Here is a 16,393-nt window from a genome sequence, read left to right as displayed (position 1 = left end):
TGATTAATCACTTAAGTACATTAAAAAAACTAATTATAGAAGGTGGGCATCTGATGGGCCTGGGCCTGGGTTTATAAAATGGCCCAATTAGAGCCCATCTCAACTAACGAGCCCAACCCAGGCCCGCTTCGTTTCACTGCTGGGCCAAGTTGGGCCACGCTGGCCCGTCCCAGTTGACATCTCTAGGCCCAAGCAAAAACATTAGGCAACAATTAATAAGTCCAAATATGGAATGACAATCTTCTTCTTCTTTTTCAAAAAGGGACGGAGTAGTATCAATCATAAAAGCTACTACTCCCTTCGTCCGATAATAATTGTCACTCTTATTATGGGCACGAGTTTTAAGAAATGTAAGGAAAAGTTGGTTGGAAAAGTTAGTGGAATGTGAGACCTACTTTTTTATATTGGTTTTATAATAAAATGTGAGTGAAATGAGTTAGTGGAATGCTGGACCTACTTACCAGTTATTAATACTACTACTTTTTATTTTTTCATGATTAACTACCTACTAATGACATTCATTGCCACTTACCCACTAACCTATTAACTTCATCAGCCGTAGTTGATCAAGATTGCTTTTTTAGGAAGGTTTGATCTTGGATTTGTAATTTAGTTGGGATTATTGATTTCGTTATTTTTTTTCTGAATTCCCTTTTTATGCATTTGATTGTTTTGATCGCGGTTATTGGTAGTGTTTGACCTGATTTATGGAGCTATTTGTTCAATTCTTGTAATAGTTCATTGTTGCACACATTGCTACAAGTTTCATATGCTTCTTCAAATTAATGAGTTAATATGTCCTATACAATTCAAACATTTAAGAGGACAATGATTTCCAAAAAAAATCGTAAAATAAATTAATGTGATTATTTGGTTTTATTATTTGATGGTTGATATATTTTTTTTATGCCATCCTGCAGAACATTATTCGTCTTCCAAGGTTGTTCGGGTTCCTTCAATGTCCCTTGGCACAGCTGATTCAACGTTGAGAGCTCCCAAGAGCAAGGAAGGGTATGCTGCCATTGGAGGTGGTTCGCCTCTACGTAGAATTACCGATGAGCAGGTATTACGGTTTCATAAGAATTTTTGGTTTCTACCTTTGCATTTCCATGATTCAATCGTGGCATGGTTGATTCGGGTTCACAACGATGTTTCCTTCATTTTTGCAGGCTAATGCGATCAATTTGGCTCTGCAAAGTCTACAATATCTTCCCACAATGTGCAATAGAAAAATAAAAAAAAAATCGGTTAGTCTGTCCTCTGTCCACTTTTGCGGATGCTCTTAGGTCCCTAACCATACACGGTAAATCACATATAGCAATTTATATTATAAAAGTTTCTATTTTTCTTTGTAGTACTATAGTAGTATATCATATTTCGATATCATTTATACAACAGTGCTAGAATAAACATATATACATATATTTATACTATATTTATTATTGTGGAAGTAATAAAAGGTAAATTCAAGAAGTACTTAAATAGGTTTGAGACATGGTGGGAAAGATAGTAATGGACCTTGGAATAGATATTTTGAATATTTGGCAACTACACGGGTAGTAGACAATGCGGGGTATACTATTAGGGTATGCAACCAGTTAGTTTTTTTTTTCCCCGGCTAAATGCATGCATATTGATATCGATTGTATATTCCATGCTATTTTGTTGTATTTTTGTTGATGATTTTGATCGATTTGGCTATCTTCTAATATATATTTATACATTATTTTTATTGAAATGTGTTTGTGATTGATCTTTTGTAGTATAGATTTAAAAGTGATTTAAATGATACGTGATTTGTGTGCAATTTATAGTTTATAAACTTATTTGGTTATATGAGTTTTTATTGGTACAATAAATTGCTATTGTATAAATTTGTGATTTTAGAACTTGAAATAATAATATTGTTTCTCATTTGGTATATGTGTTATTTTTTTTATTTGTTTGATTTTATATTTTTTAATAATTGTTTTTTATTTTATATATTTATGATTTCAAATTTCATAAAATGATATTTTTATGAATTTATAAAATCATTTTACAGTACAAAATAAGTTTAAATAAAAGAAAATGGATCGTGCGATGGGTGATACTAATTTTGTATAAATGGTCACAAAAACTTTTAGTTAGGTGAGATTGAGACGAATTACACAAATCAAATCATTCAATTTTTAAACCGGATAAATTTCCGGTTTGCTCAATGCATAATTTGGATTTTCTTATCCACCATATTAACTCTTATTTAACCGGCAAATTTATACTCCTACACTATATGATTTTTACTACTAATGTTGTAAATGGATAGCAATGTATCTCTAATTTTCAAAAATATAGTACTCCCTCCGTTCCAGAGTATTAGACTCGCTTCTTTTGGGCACAAGATTTTAGGAGGTGATGTTTAGTGGTGTAAATGAAGTTGGTAATAAAGTAGATTAGGTGATGTGATGTATTTTTATTTTTAAATTTAAAATAAATGGAACATAACTTTCGGATCTTTTAATTTCAGCTGACCTCTCTTGAACTTCTTTACGGCAGGGGTGGTGGCGTCGGCAACCGGAGCTTTCCTCTTTCCTTGCACCACGACGAGTGATTTTCCTCCGCCACTGCCACTGCCAGCAGACCACGACGGCGAGCGAGTAAGGGGGCGTCGGGGGTTAACCCACCCATCATCGCTTGGATTAGGCTCACATATTTCGTCGTTGGAAGCCATGGATGCGTGAGTTTGACAGAAAATGTTAGATCTAGGGTTTTTTTTGGAAGAGGCGTGGAGAGAGAATGAGGGATTGAGTCTGGAAGAGAGAGAAGACAAAAAATGAAATGATGTTGGTGGGTTGGGTACCGATTTCCATTCAATTAACATTGGATTAATTAATATTATTTTAATCCTAGTTGTAATAAGGGTGTTACTTAAATTCTTTAATTTTTACCATAAATAGAAAGTGGTCAAGTATGTTGGGACACCCCAAAATGGTATATGAGTCTAATACCCTGGGACGGAGGGAGTAGCATATAATAGGGCTGGCGATTTTTGATCCGACGCGATAATCCGACACGAATTTGCACGAAGTTAACTCGACATGTACACGCACGTTTAGGATTTGGGTCCTTATAGGGTTGACCCAATAAGAACTCGAAAATTTTGGGTTGGGTTGGGTCGTATTTGGGCCGGGTTGGATTATCCGTTAAGAACAAAAAAATTATTTTGATTATTTTTATTAAAAATTATTTGGGTCCTTAATTTTAATTATTTTTATTATTTAAAAAATATTATACTTTAATTTTATTAGTAAAAATATGATTAATACTATTATTAATTATTTTTCATGATAAAAAAAATATTATTGCATACTTAATTTTTATTAAAAAATAATTATTTTAATTAATTTAACATTATTATTTAGATTTAATGATATAATATCATGTTTCGGTCGTTATCGTGTAGCGTCAAGCTATATTGTATAGTAACTTACTATCATTAAAAGAGGACCGATATTTTTGGATGACACAAAATCCGCACGAATCCGACACGAATTTGTTGGGTTGGGATCCGATAAGAACACGATGATTTCAGATTGGGTTGGGTTTGACCTTATTGGGTAGGGTCGATATTGGGTTGACCCGATATCGACAATCTGCACAATTTGTCAGCCTTAACATATATATTCACAATAGCTATAAAATGTGTCATAAAAAGAGTAAAGACTAAAATTGGTCCTGAACATATGGTCATTTTACGTTTTTAGTCCTAAACATTATCTTTTGGATATTTTGGTCCTGAACATATGGAAATTTGATAATTTTGGTCCCCCGTCAACATTTCCGTTAAAAACTAACGGTCAACGGGTTTAATCCCGATTTTGACCAAATTAAACTTTTAATTCTGATTTTTTACTCCCTAATTAATTCCCTAATTATTTTTATAAATATTCTTTTAAAATTATAAATATTTTTATAAATATTCTTTTAAAATATACAATTGGGCGTTCGGAAGCAAGTGGACGTGGGGTATAAGTTATCCATTTGATTATCCCCAACTTGGTTGAAGAATGCGAAACCGACAAGGCCGATCTCCTTGGGAAAAACTCGATGCTGCTGGCCGCCTTGCCTCGGTACAGTTGGACATCCTGCAGTTCCTCCCAATCGCACCCCAAATCCGGTTCGCAGGGGGTGAATTTGCGGATTTTGTGAAAACCGTCGAGATCTCCGTCGGGGAGGAACTGGCCAGAGGAGCACCAGGTGTCGGTGATAATGGTGAGAGGGCGGAGGTCATTGGTTTTGAGGTCGAGGAGGAGGGAATGGGCGGTGCAGTCGTTGCGGAGGCAGGTGGTTTGGGGCCTTGGGGGAGGAGTTTGGTGCGGGAGGGGCCAATGTGGGTGCGGTCGAGGAGGACTACAGTGTTGAACTGTGTCACTACCGTGTGCATGGAGGCGATTCCGGCGAGCAACGAGGAGCTCCCACACGCCCGGGAGGTCGGCGGAGGCAGCTGCACCGAAAATAATTGGGGAGCTCCCAATTATTTAATTCTAATTTTAAAAGAACATTTATAAAAACAATTAGGGAATTAATTAAGGTGTAAAAAATCAGAATTAAAAGTTTAATTTAGTCAAAATCCGAATTAAACCCGTTGACCGTTAGTTTTTAACGGAAATGTTGACGGAGGACCAAAATGATCAATTTTCCATATGTTCAGGACCAAAAAATCCAAAAGATAATGTTTTGGGCCAAAAACGTAAAATGGTCATATGTTCAGGACCAATTTTAGCCTTTACTCGCCATAAAAATATAATTTTGTGTTTCTAGTGAGCCCAAACTGAAAGCCCAAATTAATGAAGCCCCTTGAAGGAGTAAACTTAAATCCAAACTCAAGAGATTATAAAGCTTTTAGAAGAAGAAGATTGAATTAGGCTTTAGCCAACCTACTAAACTTGGGCAGTGCACAGTCATTTTCAGCTCTAGTTTACTAATTAATTAATTAAAATATTTATGTAATCAAAATGTGTACTACTTTATTTATATTGCTTTTATATTTTTATAGTTAGTTTAAAACAGTTTCATTGTTATTTTATACTTTTATTTATTACTATAATGTAATGAGGCGTGATAGTCGATATATGCATCTGTACATCTTACAAAATCAACTAATTACAACCAAAAAGTCGATCAAATTATTATAATTTTAAATATATATATAATTCGTAGATAAATAATATGTATGTATATGCAATCGAATACTATATTCATCATTCTTTCAAAATTTATTATATCAGTCCATATTATTCCACTTTTTATTGCCAAAATATTTGCACAAATAAATTGTAGGAGTATCATTACCTTAAATAGTCATTAACCACTGCAATTGTGAGAAAAGTCTAAAGTAACTGATTATCATAGAGACAAACTTATTTTCCCTTCATTTTGAAGACTATGTCGTGCCTGTTTGAGAAAAGAGACCAAGACCGTCTTGGTAAAAGAGTAGTACGTATATTACCATTATTTTTTGGATTGTATAGTTTTATTTTGAAATAGTAGAGATACTAAATTTTGAATTTGTGTTAAAGTTTCAGCAGATCGCTATTGGTTTGTGGCGATTGAGAAAAATGCAGTTTTTACTGAATTGAGAAGTTTTGGTGATCCACATTTTGATAAAACAAGATGTTTGGCTGTAATATGTTTCTATGCTGCAGTTGAAGCATTTTTAAGTTACAAAATTATGGTACTACATAACTATTTTGATTTCTGTTTGATTTAGATCATCAAAAAGCTTCTATATCTTCTGAATCAAGGTGAAACATTCGAAAAGGTTATCCTCTCTCTTTTAACTTTTTTTCTTTGAATTAGTTCATCAAAATCCTTCAATTGTTGTTATGAGTAATGTAAGTAGTATATTTTTGCCTCTACCATGCACTTATCTATAAACTGTTTAATCCAACACATGATATTCCAATTTTCCACATAATATCAGTGTGGTTCGATTTATAGTAACATGTACTATTTCGTAGGTTGAAGCAACGGTTGTTTAATTTGCATGATTTCGAAGATGTTCATTTGAGAAGAATGTTCTATCTAATAGCGAAGGAGCTCCTCCCTCTTTCCGATGAGGTGCGAATTCACTATACTTTTATTTGTGATTCTTTTAGCTATATATATAGCTAATTATTGTATGTTTTTTGTTACTCCAATTAAAAGGTTGGTCATGTGACCGGTTGCTTACTTAAGGACATGAACGGAAACATTGCAATATATCGAGCATACAGTGTTCGTTTAATTGGTTCGATGAGTAATGGCACATCTGCAGTCCAATGCCTCCAGAATGCATTTAAGGACAAAAGTCCTATGGTTCAAAGTGCTGCCGTTGTGTGTGCTATCAAACTCATATGGGTATATATTGTTTTTTATAATTACTTCATAGAATCAAATTAGAATTGAGTCTTATTAATTTATTCCCTAATTTATATGTACATATATTGCTTTTACAATTATAACAGAGATATCCAGGTATGGCCCTCCATTTGAACAATCTGATATTTCATGATTTTGTTAATCATGGTCGATCAAAATATGTGCAGTTCCATGCGTTACATCTACTTTTTTGGGTAAGATAGATTTCCATAGAATATGTATTATGGACTTAAAATACTAGTAATGTTTACTTATATAGAATGAATATGTTGCGCGCAGCTTGATCATCGAGACGTCAAATTTCTACGAGAAGTGTTTTATTATCATATAGAGTCAATTAACAAATATGGGATATCGAAACGGTGTTTTTCTCGGATGAGCGCATCAATAGTCAGGTGCTGCTGTTATTGTTATTACTCTCGATGCATATACTAATAGTACTATTACATGTTAATTTCAAGAGCTCATATTTACATATGTAGATTGCAAAAGTTACGCCTATGGACTTTAATTATTATACTACAACTTTCTGCACATACCTCAAGTCTTGCATTCATCATAAAGATGAGATGTTGGCAATACAAGGATTGCGGTCCCTCAACGACCTCAGAGGAATAGATATCGACGAGCTTAAACTTGCCATACATGCTATACGCCCACTTTTGTGTGCTTCTCGCAAGCCAGTCGTCAGATTTGGAGCTCTTAGGGTATTGAAGAAGGTAATGTCTCCATTTTTAGAGTCCAATACTCAACAAATCTTAAAAACATTTTGATGTAGCAGGTGGGTGTGACACACAATGTGGTATGGGAAACTCCCAAGGATCATATCGCAATTAATTTGGATGAGAGCTTAAAGAAGTTATATTTTGATGAACATGTAGGTCAACCCATTATTAATTACTTTACTACTATTGTTTATAATCTTGAATTACTAGTAGGAGTATATATTTCTGTAGTTTTTATTTATATGCTTGAATCAGTATACATTTTTTTCTGAAACAACAGGAAAATAAGGATACAGAGGATCCAATTGAACAATCAGCTCAAGTGGTGAAATCTCAGCCAAACATCTCATTACCTAAGGACCAAACTCATGTGGTTCAAGGAAAATTATTTAGTACTATGAATTAGTACTAATGAGTAACGATCATTAATCTTATTGTGATCTAGGATTATTACAAAAAAGCATTCATGTGGAGTAATATTTTATATAAAAGACTAAACTTGGGCACAGTCATTGTCAGCTCTATTTGATTTCATAATTAGAATTGAGTCATTTGTAATCAAGATTTTATAGTTTATACCTAAATATTTATCCATATTTACCCATTAAGGATGCTCTTCACTTCGTAAATTTTAGAATGTGAAACCACCAAAAAAATAGATTCAAGTCGTCTACTTTTCATATGTTGATCATTTTTCGATATTAATACCACATATAAATAATATATTAAATTTACTAATTCCAATTTTTAAGCAAGCGCTGTAATATGGAAAGAGGAATTAAGCGTTATGTGTATAAATCGCAGTGTCGAAAGAGCAACATCTATATGACCATTCCATCAGCTATCGTTCCTTTCTCGACTACTACAGTGATCCCCGAGCGAATGTAGAACCCTTCCTCCGATCTATCAGCTTCTTCGACTCCCTGCGCAATGCCAACGTGATATCAGGACATGACCGATGCTTTAATTTACAAAATCAACTAATTATAATAATAAAAAAAAGTCTATCAAATTATTATAATTTTAAATATATATATACATATAATTCGTAGATAAATAATATGTATATGCAATCTAATACTATATTCATCATTCTTCCTATATTTATTTTATCAGTCCATATTACTTTTTATTGCCAAAATATTTGCACTAATAAGTTGTATCATTCCCTTCAATTGCAATTATTGTGAGAAAAATCTAAGGTAAACTGATTATCGTAGAGACAAACTTATTTTCTCTTCATTTTGAAGACTATGTCGTGCCTGTTTGAGAAAAGAGACCAAGACCGTCATGGTAAAAGGGTAGTATATTACCATTATTATTTTTTGGATTGTATAGTTTTATTTTGAAATAGTAGAGATACTAAATTTTGTATGTGTTAAAGTTTCAGCAGATGACTATTGGTTTGTGGCGATTGAGAAATGCAGTTTTGACTGAATTGAAAAGTTTTGGTGATCCACATTTTGATAAAACAAGATGTTTGGCTGTAATATTTCTCTATACTTATTTTCTTTTCTTTTTTCTTTTATGCAAAGTCAAATTGTACACTAGTTGAAGCATTTTCTAATTAAAAAATTACTACTACATAATTATTTTGGTTTCTGATTGATTTAGATCATCAAAAAGCTTCTATATCTTCTCAATCAAGGTGAAACATTAGAAAAGGTTATATCCTCTCTCTCTTTAACTTTTTTCTCTGAATTAGTTCATAAAAATCCTTCAATTGTTGTTATGAATAATTTTGCCTCTGTCATGCACTTATTAATAAGAGCATCCACAGTGGCTTTAGGCCAATCATAGGCTAGCCACATGCTAGTCACTCTTTCTCCCTGCCACGTCATTAGCACTAAAATTCCACCTGCCACATCATCATTTTAAGCAAATAGGCTAGCTGCAATAAAAATAATTCAAAAACAACTACATTTACTGAATTAAATTTATGATAAATTACGGAATTAAATTTGCGAGACATATTAATTTACGGAATTAAACACAAAATTTACGAGACATATTAATTTATGGAATTAAATTTACCAGCAACTGGACAAGCAATAGGCTAGCCGAAATTGAGCCTATAATGGCGGCTAGCGGGATCGGCCAGCCGTCGGCTGGCGCCCGCAAATCGGCTAAAGCTCGCCGATCGGCTTGCCTAAATTGCCGCAATGGAGGCTAGCGAATCGGCCAGCGGTCGGCTAGCCTATCCGCTAGCCTCCATTGTGGATGCTCTAAACTGTTTAATCCAACATACTTATGATATTCCAATTTTCCACGTAATATTAGTGTGGTTTGATTTATAGTACTAGTAAAATATGGAGTATTTCGTAGGCTGAAGCTACGGTCGCACTTTCTTCGGTTGTTAATTTGTACGATTTCGAAGATGTTCGTTTGAGAAGAATGTTCTATCTAATAGCGAGGAGCTCCTCCCTCTTGCCGATGAGGTGCAAATTCACTCTATAAAACTAATTGTTTGTATTATTTTTTTAATAATTAAAAGGTTGGTCATGTGACTGACTGCATTCTTAAGGACATGAACGGCAGCATTGCTCTATATCGAGCACATAGTCTCCGTTTAATTAGTTGGATGAGTAATGACATATCTCCAACCCAATGTCTCAAGAAGGCATATAAGGACAAAAGTCCTATGGGTCAAAGTGCTGCCTTTGTGTGTGCTATCAAAATCACCTGGGTACTATTATTACTTTTTTATATATATAATAATTAAATTAATTCCCTTATTCTTATATAGTAGTATTATGTTCCTTTTACAATTATAACAGAGATTCCCGGAGATGGCCCTCTATTTGGACAATCTGATATTTCATGATTTTGTCAATCATGGTCTATCAAAATATGTGCAGTTCCATGCGTTACATCTAACTCTTTTGGTAAGATAGATTTCCATAGAATATGTATTATGGACTTAAAATACTAGTAATGTTTATATAGAATTAATATTGCAGCTTGATGATCGAGGCGTCAAATATCTACGAGAAATGTTCTGTTCTTATATAGAGTCATTTAACAAATACGGGATATGTAAATGGTGTTTTTCTCGCATGAACACATATCACTAGCCATGTGCTGCTCTTATTGTTATTGTTACTTTCTTTCTCTCAATTCATATACTAATATGTAGATTGCAAAAGTTAAGCCTATGCACATTTGTTATTATGCTACAAATTTATGCACATACTTCAAGTCTTGCATTCATCATAAAGATGAGATGTTGGCAATACAAGGATTGCGGTCCCTCAACGACCACAGAGGAATAACTACCGACGACCTTAAACTTGCCATATATGCTATACGCTCGCTTTTGTGTGCTTCTCGCAAGCCGGTCCTCGGATTTGGAGCTCTTAGGGTATTGAAGAAGGCAATGTCTCCATTTTTAGAGTCCAATACTCAACAAATCTTAAATACATTTTGATGTAGCAGGTGGGTGTAACACACAATTCACAATTAATTTGAATGAGAGCTTAAAGAAGCTATATTTTGATGAACATGTAAGTCAACCCATTATTAATTACTCCATCCGTCCGTCCCTGATTAAGAGTCACATTTTTCTATTTCGGTTCATCCTTAATTAAGAGTTACACTTTATTTTTGCCATAAATAGTAAGTAGGTCTCACATTCCACCAACTCAATTAACTCACATTTTATTATAAGACCAATATAAAAAATGGGTCATATATTGCACTAACTTTTTCAACCAACTTTTCTTTATATTTCTTAAAACTCGTGTCCGGTCAAAATGTGACTCTTAGTCGGGGACGGATGGAGTACTTTACTACTACTATTGTTTATAATCTTGAATTACTAGTAGGAATATATATTTTTGTAATATGAGAAAAGATGGTTTTTATTTATAAGCTTGAATTAGTATACATTTTTTTTCTGAAACAACAGGAAAATAAGGATGCAGAGGATAATTGAACAATCAGCACTCAAGTGGTGAAATTTCAGCCATTTGAACATCTCATTATACCCAAGGAGCAAACTCATGTGATTCGAGGAAAATTATCAAATCTTTATTTTATTTACATTCTTAATTTAGTACTACTAATGATCATTAATCTTATTGTAATCTAAGATTATTACAAAAAAAAAAAAGCATTCATGTGGAGTAATATTTTTTATGACTAAACTTGGGCAGTGCAGCCATTTTCAGCTCTAGTTTGATTTCATAATCAGAATTTAGACATTTATAATCAAGATTTAATAGTTTATGCCTAAATATTTATCAATATTTACCCATTAAGGACGCTCTCAGTGGCTTTATACGAATAATCTTGATTGTCAAAATATGTATAGTTATTGTGGCCTTCACTCCATCACTTTGTACATTTTTAGAATGTGAAACCACCAAAAAAAAAACTTCATGTCGTCTAGTTCATACGTTGATCATTTTTCGATATTAATACCACATATATAAAATATTATTATAGTATAAATTTACTAGTAAAATTTTCAAAGGAAGAGCTGTAATATGGAAAGAGGAATTAAGCGTTGTGTGTATAAATCGCAGTGTTCAAAGAGCAACACATCTATATGACCGTTCCATCAGCTATCGTTCCTTTCTCGACTACTACAGTGATTCCCGAGCGAATGTAGAACCCTTCCTCCGATCTATCAGCTTCTTCGACTCCCTGTGCAACGCCAACGATGATATCAGGACATGACCGATGCTATAACTTTATACACGCGGAGTGATAAGAGAGTAATGAGCGAGATGTGAATCGAACTTACCTCTTTGTTCTTGATGATCACGTCTCTCCCGATTCTAGCATTCTTGTCGATGATGCAGTTACTGCAAGATAGTAGTATGTTGTTGTGTTAGAATCTCACTTTTTCTTGTAAATGTGAAGCAAATGCAAACTGTGTGTCTCTTCACCTTATTTTGGTGTTACTACCAATCCCCATTGGAACTTTGCCTTGAGCTAAGAGTGAGGCAATCTCTGATTCCGTTTGATAAGAATCAGCCCCCATCATAAATGTATCCTATTATCAAAAAATAAAATTTTGAAAATATGAAAATAAAAAAATAAAAAAATGTCACTCATACCAAACTTAGATTCTTTAAAAATGAAGGCATGATGAGCTCACCTTGAGTTCAACCCCGGAGTCGAGACGAGAGCGTTCGCCTACTATAGAGTGTTCAACAACACATTCACGCAGGAAGCACCCGTGTGATATGATCGCGTCTTTGATCTGGAGAGGATTTAACTAAAAGCATCAGAAACATTTATCGGCTTTTTATCACGACGCCACACTGTCATAGCTACCTTGCAATTGTCGATTTTGGTTGGTGGCAAGAAACGGGGTGATGTGTAGAACGGAGTCTTTGGATCGTAGAATTCGAACTTCGGGGACTGAAAACAAGCTTGCAAATGTCAAGATACCTCATACAGTAGTAAGCTTGGATGACTTATTACAAGAGAAGAAGGTAAGAGCTACCTCATCCGTAAGAGCCAAATTAGCATCGTAAAATGATTTTATCGTTCCGATATCTTCCCAGTAGTCTCTAAATACATATGCCTGCAAAATGATTCGTATTAACAACCTCAGAGATCAATACAGATTAAGGAAATAGAATTATTTTTGGGCATTGTTTGTCTTGAACATCATCAAAAGGTGCAGAGATGGAAATGAACCTGCACATTTTGTTCCTTTACTGCAGATGGTATGATCTCAGACCCAAAGTCGTTTGAAGTCGGGTATCTCCACTGGAGAAGCTTCAATAAAACGTCGGTCTTGAATGCATATACTCCCATAGAAGCGATATACGGAGATCTTACAGCCTCCTCCGCGGACAATCCTATGATAGAGGTGTCTACTTGCTGCAGTACATCAAAACACAACATAATTTAGAAGATATCAAAAGAATTTCGGATGGTAATGTTGCAAGAAATCAAGTGATCTTATATAGAATTCACGTAGTAAAATTGTTCGAGATGCAGTTCATCATACCATTGCCATCTTATCCATGCCTTTAGGCTTCTCAGAAAATTGAGATACGCGACCTCTGCTGTCAATCTTCACCAGTCCAAGGGATGATGCTCGGCTGAGGAAATCGAGATTACAATTCACATTGTCAATAACAGAGAGAAAAGTCTGAAGACAAGACATAAACAAACTACAGCAGGTTAGTTAGTCAGTCAATCTAACCTTTCATCAACTGGTGCACACGAGAGTGTGATGTCCGCATTTCTATCAATGTGGTTCTGTTTAAAGAAACACCCGTTAAATTTTATGCACTATAGAGTTTGCTGCAACACTTGCTAATACCAAATTATTGATATACCTGAACGAAGTCCATGTAGTCCATCCTGTACATATGATCCCCTGATAGAATCAAGATGTTGTCAATATCTTTCGCCTTGGCATCCTGCAAAAAACAAGTAGAAAGGCCGAGGTCAAGATTCTGATTCCCAGTTTGAGAATGAGACACTAGGCTAGATGAGTCGGTATCGAGTAAATTACATAAAAAACAAAGACTCGCCTCAAATAGCCATATAAATTGCCTAACTGCATCTGCTGTACCCTGGAACCACCGGTTTCCTGTTTCCCCTGCCGTCTGAGTTGCAGCCAAAACCTACAAGGATACATCTTTCAGATGAGTGTAGGGTTTAAAAATTAATCAGAGACTACTTCCACCGATTAGCACTTTTTTATAGGATCTTTTGTTGCTTGTATTCCTCCATATAGATTCATGGGAATTCCCACTTTACAATATATCATGGTAATCCATAGATATTATCCAGTACAAAATATTAACATGTTTAATTCGCAAGCCAGTAATTAACTACCATTTCACAGTTATACATGTGTTCACCTCAACATAACCATCCCCAAAGCTAATGCCATTCCCAGTATATGTTCGAGAAATGTGTCGATTTAGAGAAGCAGAATTGAACTGAGTGAGCACAAAGATCTTGTTAATGCCACTGTTGATGCAGTTGCTCATTGGGATGTCAATCAGCCTATAGCATCCTCCAATTGGAACCTGTGCGCATCATATTGTGCAACAACACAAAATATGTATCAAGCAAATTTGAGCATAGATGTTGGATTTAGAGATGAAAGGCAAAAAACTAAGTAGGTATGATCAAGTTCATCAAATAACTCCAGTCTCCTGGTTCACAAGCTCACTCACACAAACTCTCCTTCAATCAGATACGTTTGATCTATCTCTGAATTCAATAGTTTCAGTGCATTTCTTATTAATTGTTTTGATCATGTTTAACCACTCTAGACACATATGAAAGGACTAATAAACTTCTATGTAAGAAACCAAATCAAACACACTGGTCCAATTACTCACCTCTCTCTCTCTCTCTCTCTCTCTCTCTCTCTCATACACACACTCTAATTTAGAAAATTATAGTAAGAAACTAAGAGTCTAAGATAACATCTGGTAAAACATAACATTAATCATGAGTGATTCACTAAAGATGAGACATTTTTCTTACAGCTGGGGTGGCAGTTCTGCTTGTAAGAGGGAAAAGCTGCGCCCCGGCACCTCCTCCCAGAATGATCGCAGCCACATTTTTCGGATTCGCCCTCTGTCTCTCGAATCTTGGAGCAGGTATTGTCTGATTAAACCCCAAGAAGCACCATATCAGTTTCAACCATCAAGGCATTGTACCAAATACACTCACACGCGTTCTAAACTCATCACAGATTCTACTACTTAAATATTTCTAGTAATAACAACACGACATAGAATACATCAGAACAATCACCAAACATATTCAAAATCAAGTGGACATGAAAAGAGAGAGGCAAATGCTAACCAGAGTTTGATTGCTGTTTTCTCTGGTCAGAACAGAGTAAGCAACCCCAGGTTTGATCTTCCTTCCCCTTTCCTCAAGATTCAATTTTTTCCCAATTTTACAAGCCCCAACACGATTACTCAGACTCCATGTGATCTTCTCTCCCCAGAACCCATTCTCTTCACCACAAAACACACTTTTGGTCGGATTCGCCAAATGGGATGCCGATCTCAACGTACCACAGAAAGCATCCATAGCAGTTTCTCTCACTCACCAAATCAAAATTTTAACAATCACCACTCTTTTCAGACAATCACTGGATCAACTACATAAATCAGATGTCCACGCATAAGTGTGACAATACAGTAAACCACGAAATGAAGCAAATGTAAACTAAATAACCAAGTAAAGTATAGATCACAGTATAAAAATTTTAAAAATTGTTAGACAAGAAAAGGCAGTCTAACAGTTGGTACCCTTGAATTAACGTTACACAAACTAATAAAATACGTAGTGAGTATTCTCTTTCATCATAAAAATACTAAAAAAATTGTACCTTCCAAGCTCAAGATCTCATGCGAGTAGATCATCCAGAATTATTAACAAGTAAAGACTCTGAATTGAGGAAAAATTCCTTAAGCAAGAATCTTGAAAAAGAAGAGGATTGAAACAAAAACTTGAAGATCTATTTCACAAAAGCTGGCGATGGATTTATAGCTGACAATAATGCATGAGAAGTGTGTGCATCAAGTGGGGGAGGTGAAAGGTGGTGGCTTTATTGGCCTGTGAGTTTTTCACGAGAAAGCTTGCAAATTTATTTCTGTTAAATGTGAGCTTCACTGCTATATATAGAGAGAGATTGTGGAATTGGAAAAAAATCAGGCCTCCCAAGTTGAGGATCCTGTTTATCCCACACACATAAACACGCCCAAGTGCGTGCACTCAGCAATATGCTGCCATTTCAGTGTGTAAGATTTTGGGTTTTTGGCCATCGTCCACGTTTCTAGACCCCTCTGCGTTTGGACAAGAGAGGGCCAAACACATGTCCCTTTCTCATCTGCAGTTACAACCAAAATTGGTGTTTTGTGTGTGTCGTGATTTGATCCCAAATAAAAAAATTGGGAAATTCTTTTGTAAAAATCTGGGTGATTTCACACGAGTGGCTGTAAATTAATTTTGGGAAGTCGGAAAAATGGAAGGGGTTCAGTGGGACATTTTGTCGAGCAGTTGTGAGGCACATATGCATTTTCTACGCCATATGATATGACAAGTTGATTATTGGATGATGAAAATCGATTTCACAATCGTTGGTGTCATTTTTGATTGAGATTGTGAATATAAGATGTCAAGTGATGTACAGTCAGAGATTGAATCGAGCAATTTTTGTGGATTTTGTTGAAAAAAACCTTTTTAAAGAGAAGAGAAGAATGTGATCGTATGCGATAATAATGTTCCTTAAAAATAAAAACTTTAAGAATAATATATAAATTTTAGGG

At 34.9% G+C, this 16,393-nt stretch overlaps 1 protein-coding gene across 2 annotated transcripts; it reads right to left on the bottom strand.

The window, feature by feature from the left end:
- Window positions 1-7,922: 7,922 nt before the first annotated feature.
- Window positions 7,923-15,875, bottom strand: LOC125189167 (glucose-1-phosphate adenylyltransferase large subunit 1-like). 2 transcript variants are annotated; one of them, XM_089058753.1, is made up of 15 exons: window positions 15,454-15,875; window positions 14,919-15,222; window positions 14,595-14,717; window positions 13,958-14,128; window positions 13,625-13,717; window positions 13,427-13,510; window positions 13,291-13,346; window positions 13,093-13,186; window positions 12,777-12,962; window positions 12,580-12,660; window positions 12,408-12,494; window positions 12,229-12,333; window positions 12,017-12,123; window positions 11,872-11,932; window positions 7,923-8,047 (listed from the first exon to the last, which is right to left on the bottom strand). In XM_089058753.1, the coding sequence occupies exons 2-15, from the start codon at window positions 15,150-15,152 to the stop codon at window positions 7,946-7,948; spliced, it is 1,584 nt and encodes a 527-aa protein (XP_088914879.1). In that variant the 5' UTR covers window positions 15,153-15,222; window positions 15,454-15,875; the 3' UTR covers window positions 7,923-7,945. The 2 variants fall into 2 exon arrangements, with proteins under 2 accessions (XP_088914879.1, XP_047942378.2); XM_048086421.2 differs by lacking the exon at window positions 7,923-8,047 and adding an exon at window positions 11,553-11,771 and having other exon boundaries at window positions 15,454-15,871.
- Window positions 15,876-16,393: the final 518 nt, after the last annotated feature.

This window comes from Salvia hispanica, chromosome 5 (genome assembly GCF_029641045.1).
Source record: "Salvia hispanica isolate PSC_SH4W2 chromosome 5, Shi_PSC_v1, whole genome shotgun sequence".
Lineage (NCBI taxonomy): Eukaryota > Viridiplantae > Streptophyta > Magnoliopsida > Lamiales > Lamiaceae > Salvia > Salvia hispanica.
This window is presented reverse-complemented; position numbering and strand designations above follow the sequence as displayed.

Excerpts from the sequence above, each read along its gene's own strand:
- LOC125189167 (XM_089058753.1), bottom strand. The coding sequence starts at position 15,152 with ATGGATGCTTTCTGTGGTACGTTGAGATCGGCATCCCATTTGGCGAAT. Across the intron at positions 14,718-14,918 it reads AAAACAGCAATCAAACTCTG|ACAATACCTGCTCCAAGATT; the intron begins GTTAGCATTTGC and ends GGGTTTAATCAG. Across the intron at positions 13,187-13,290 it reads TGTGCACCAGTTGATGAAAG|CCGAGCATCATCCCTTGGAC; the intron begins GTTAGATTGACT and ends CGATTTCCTCAG.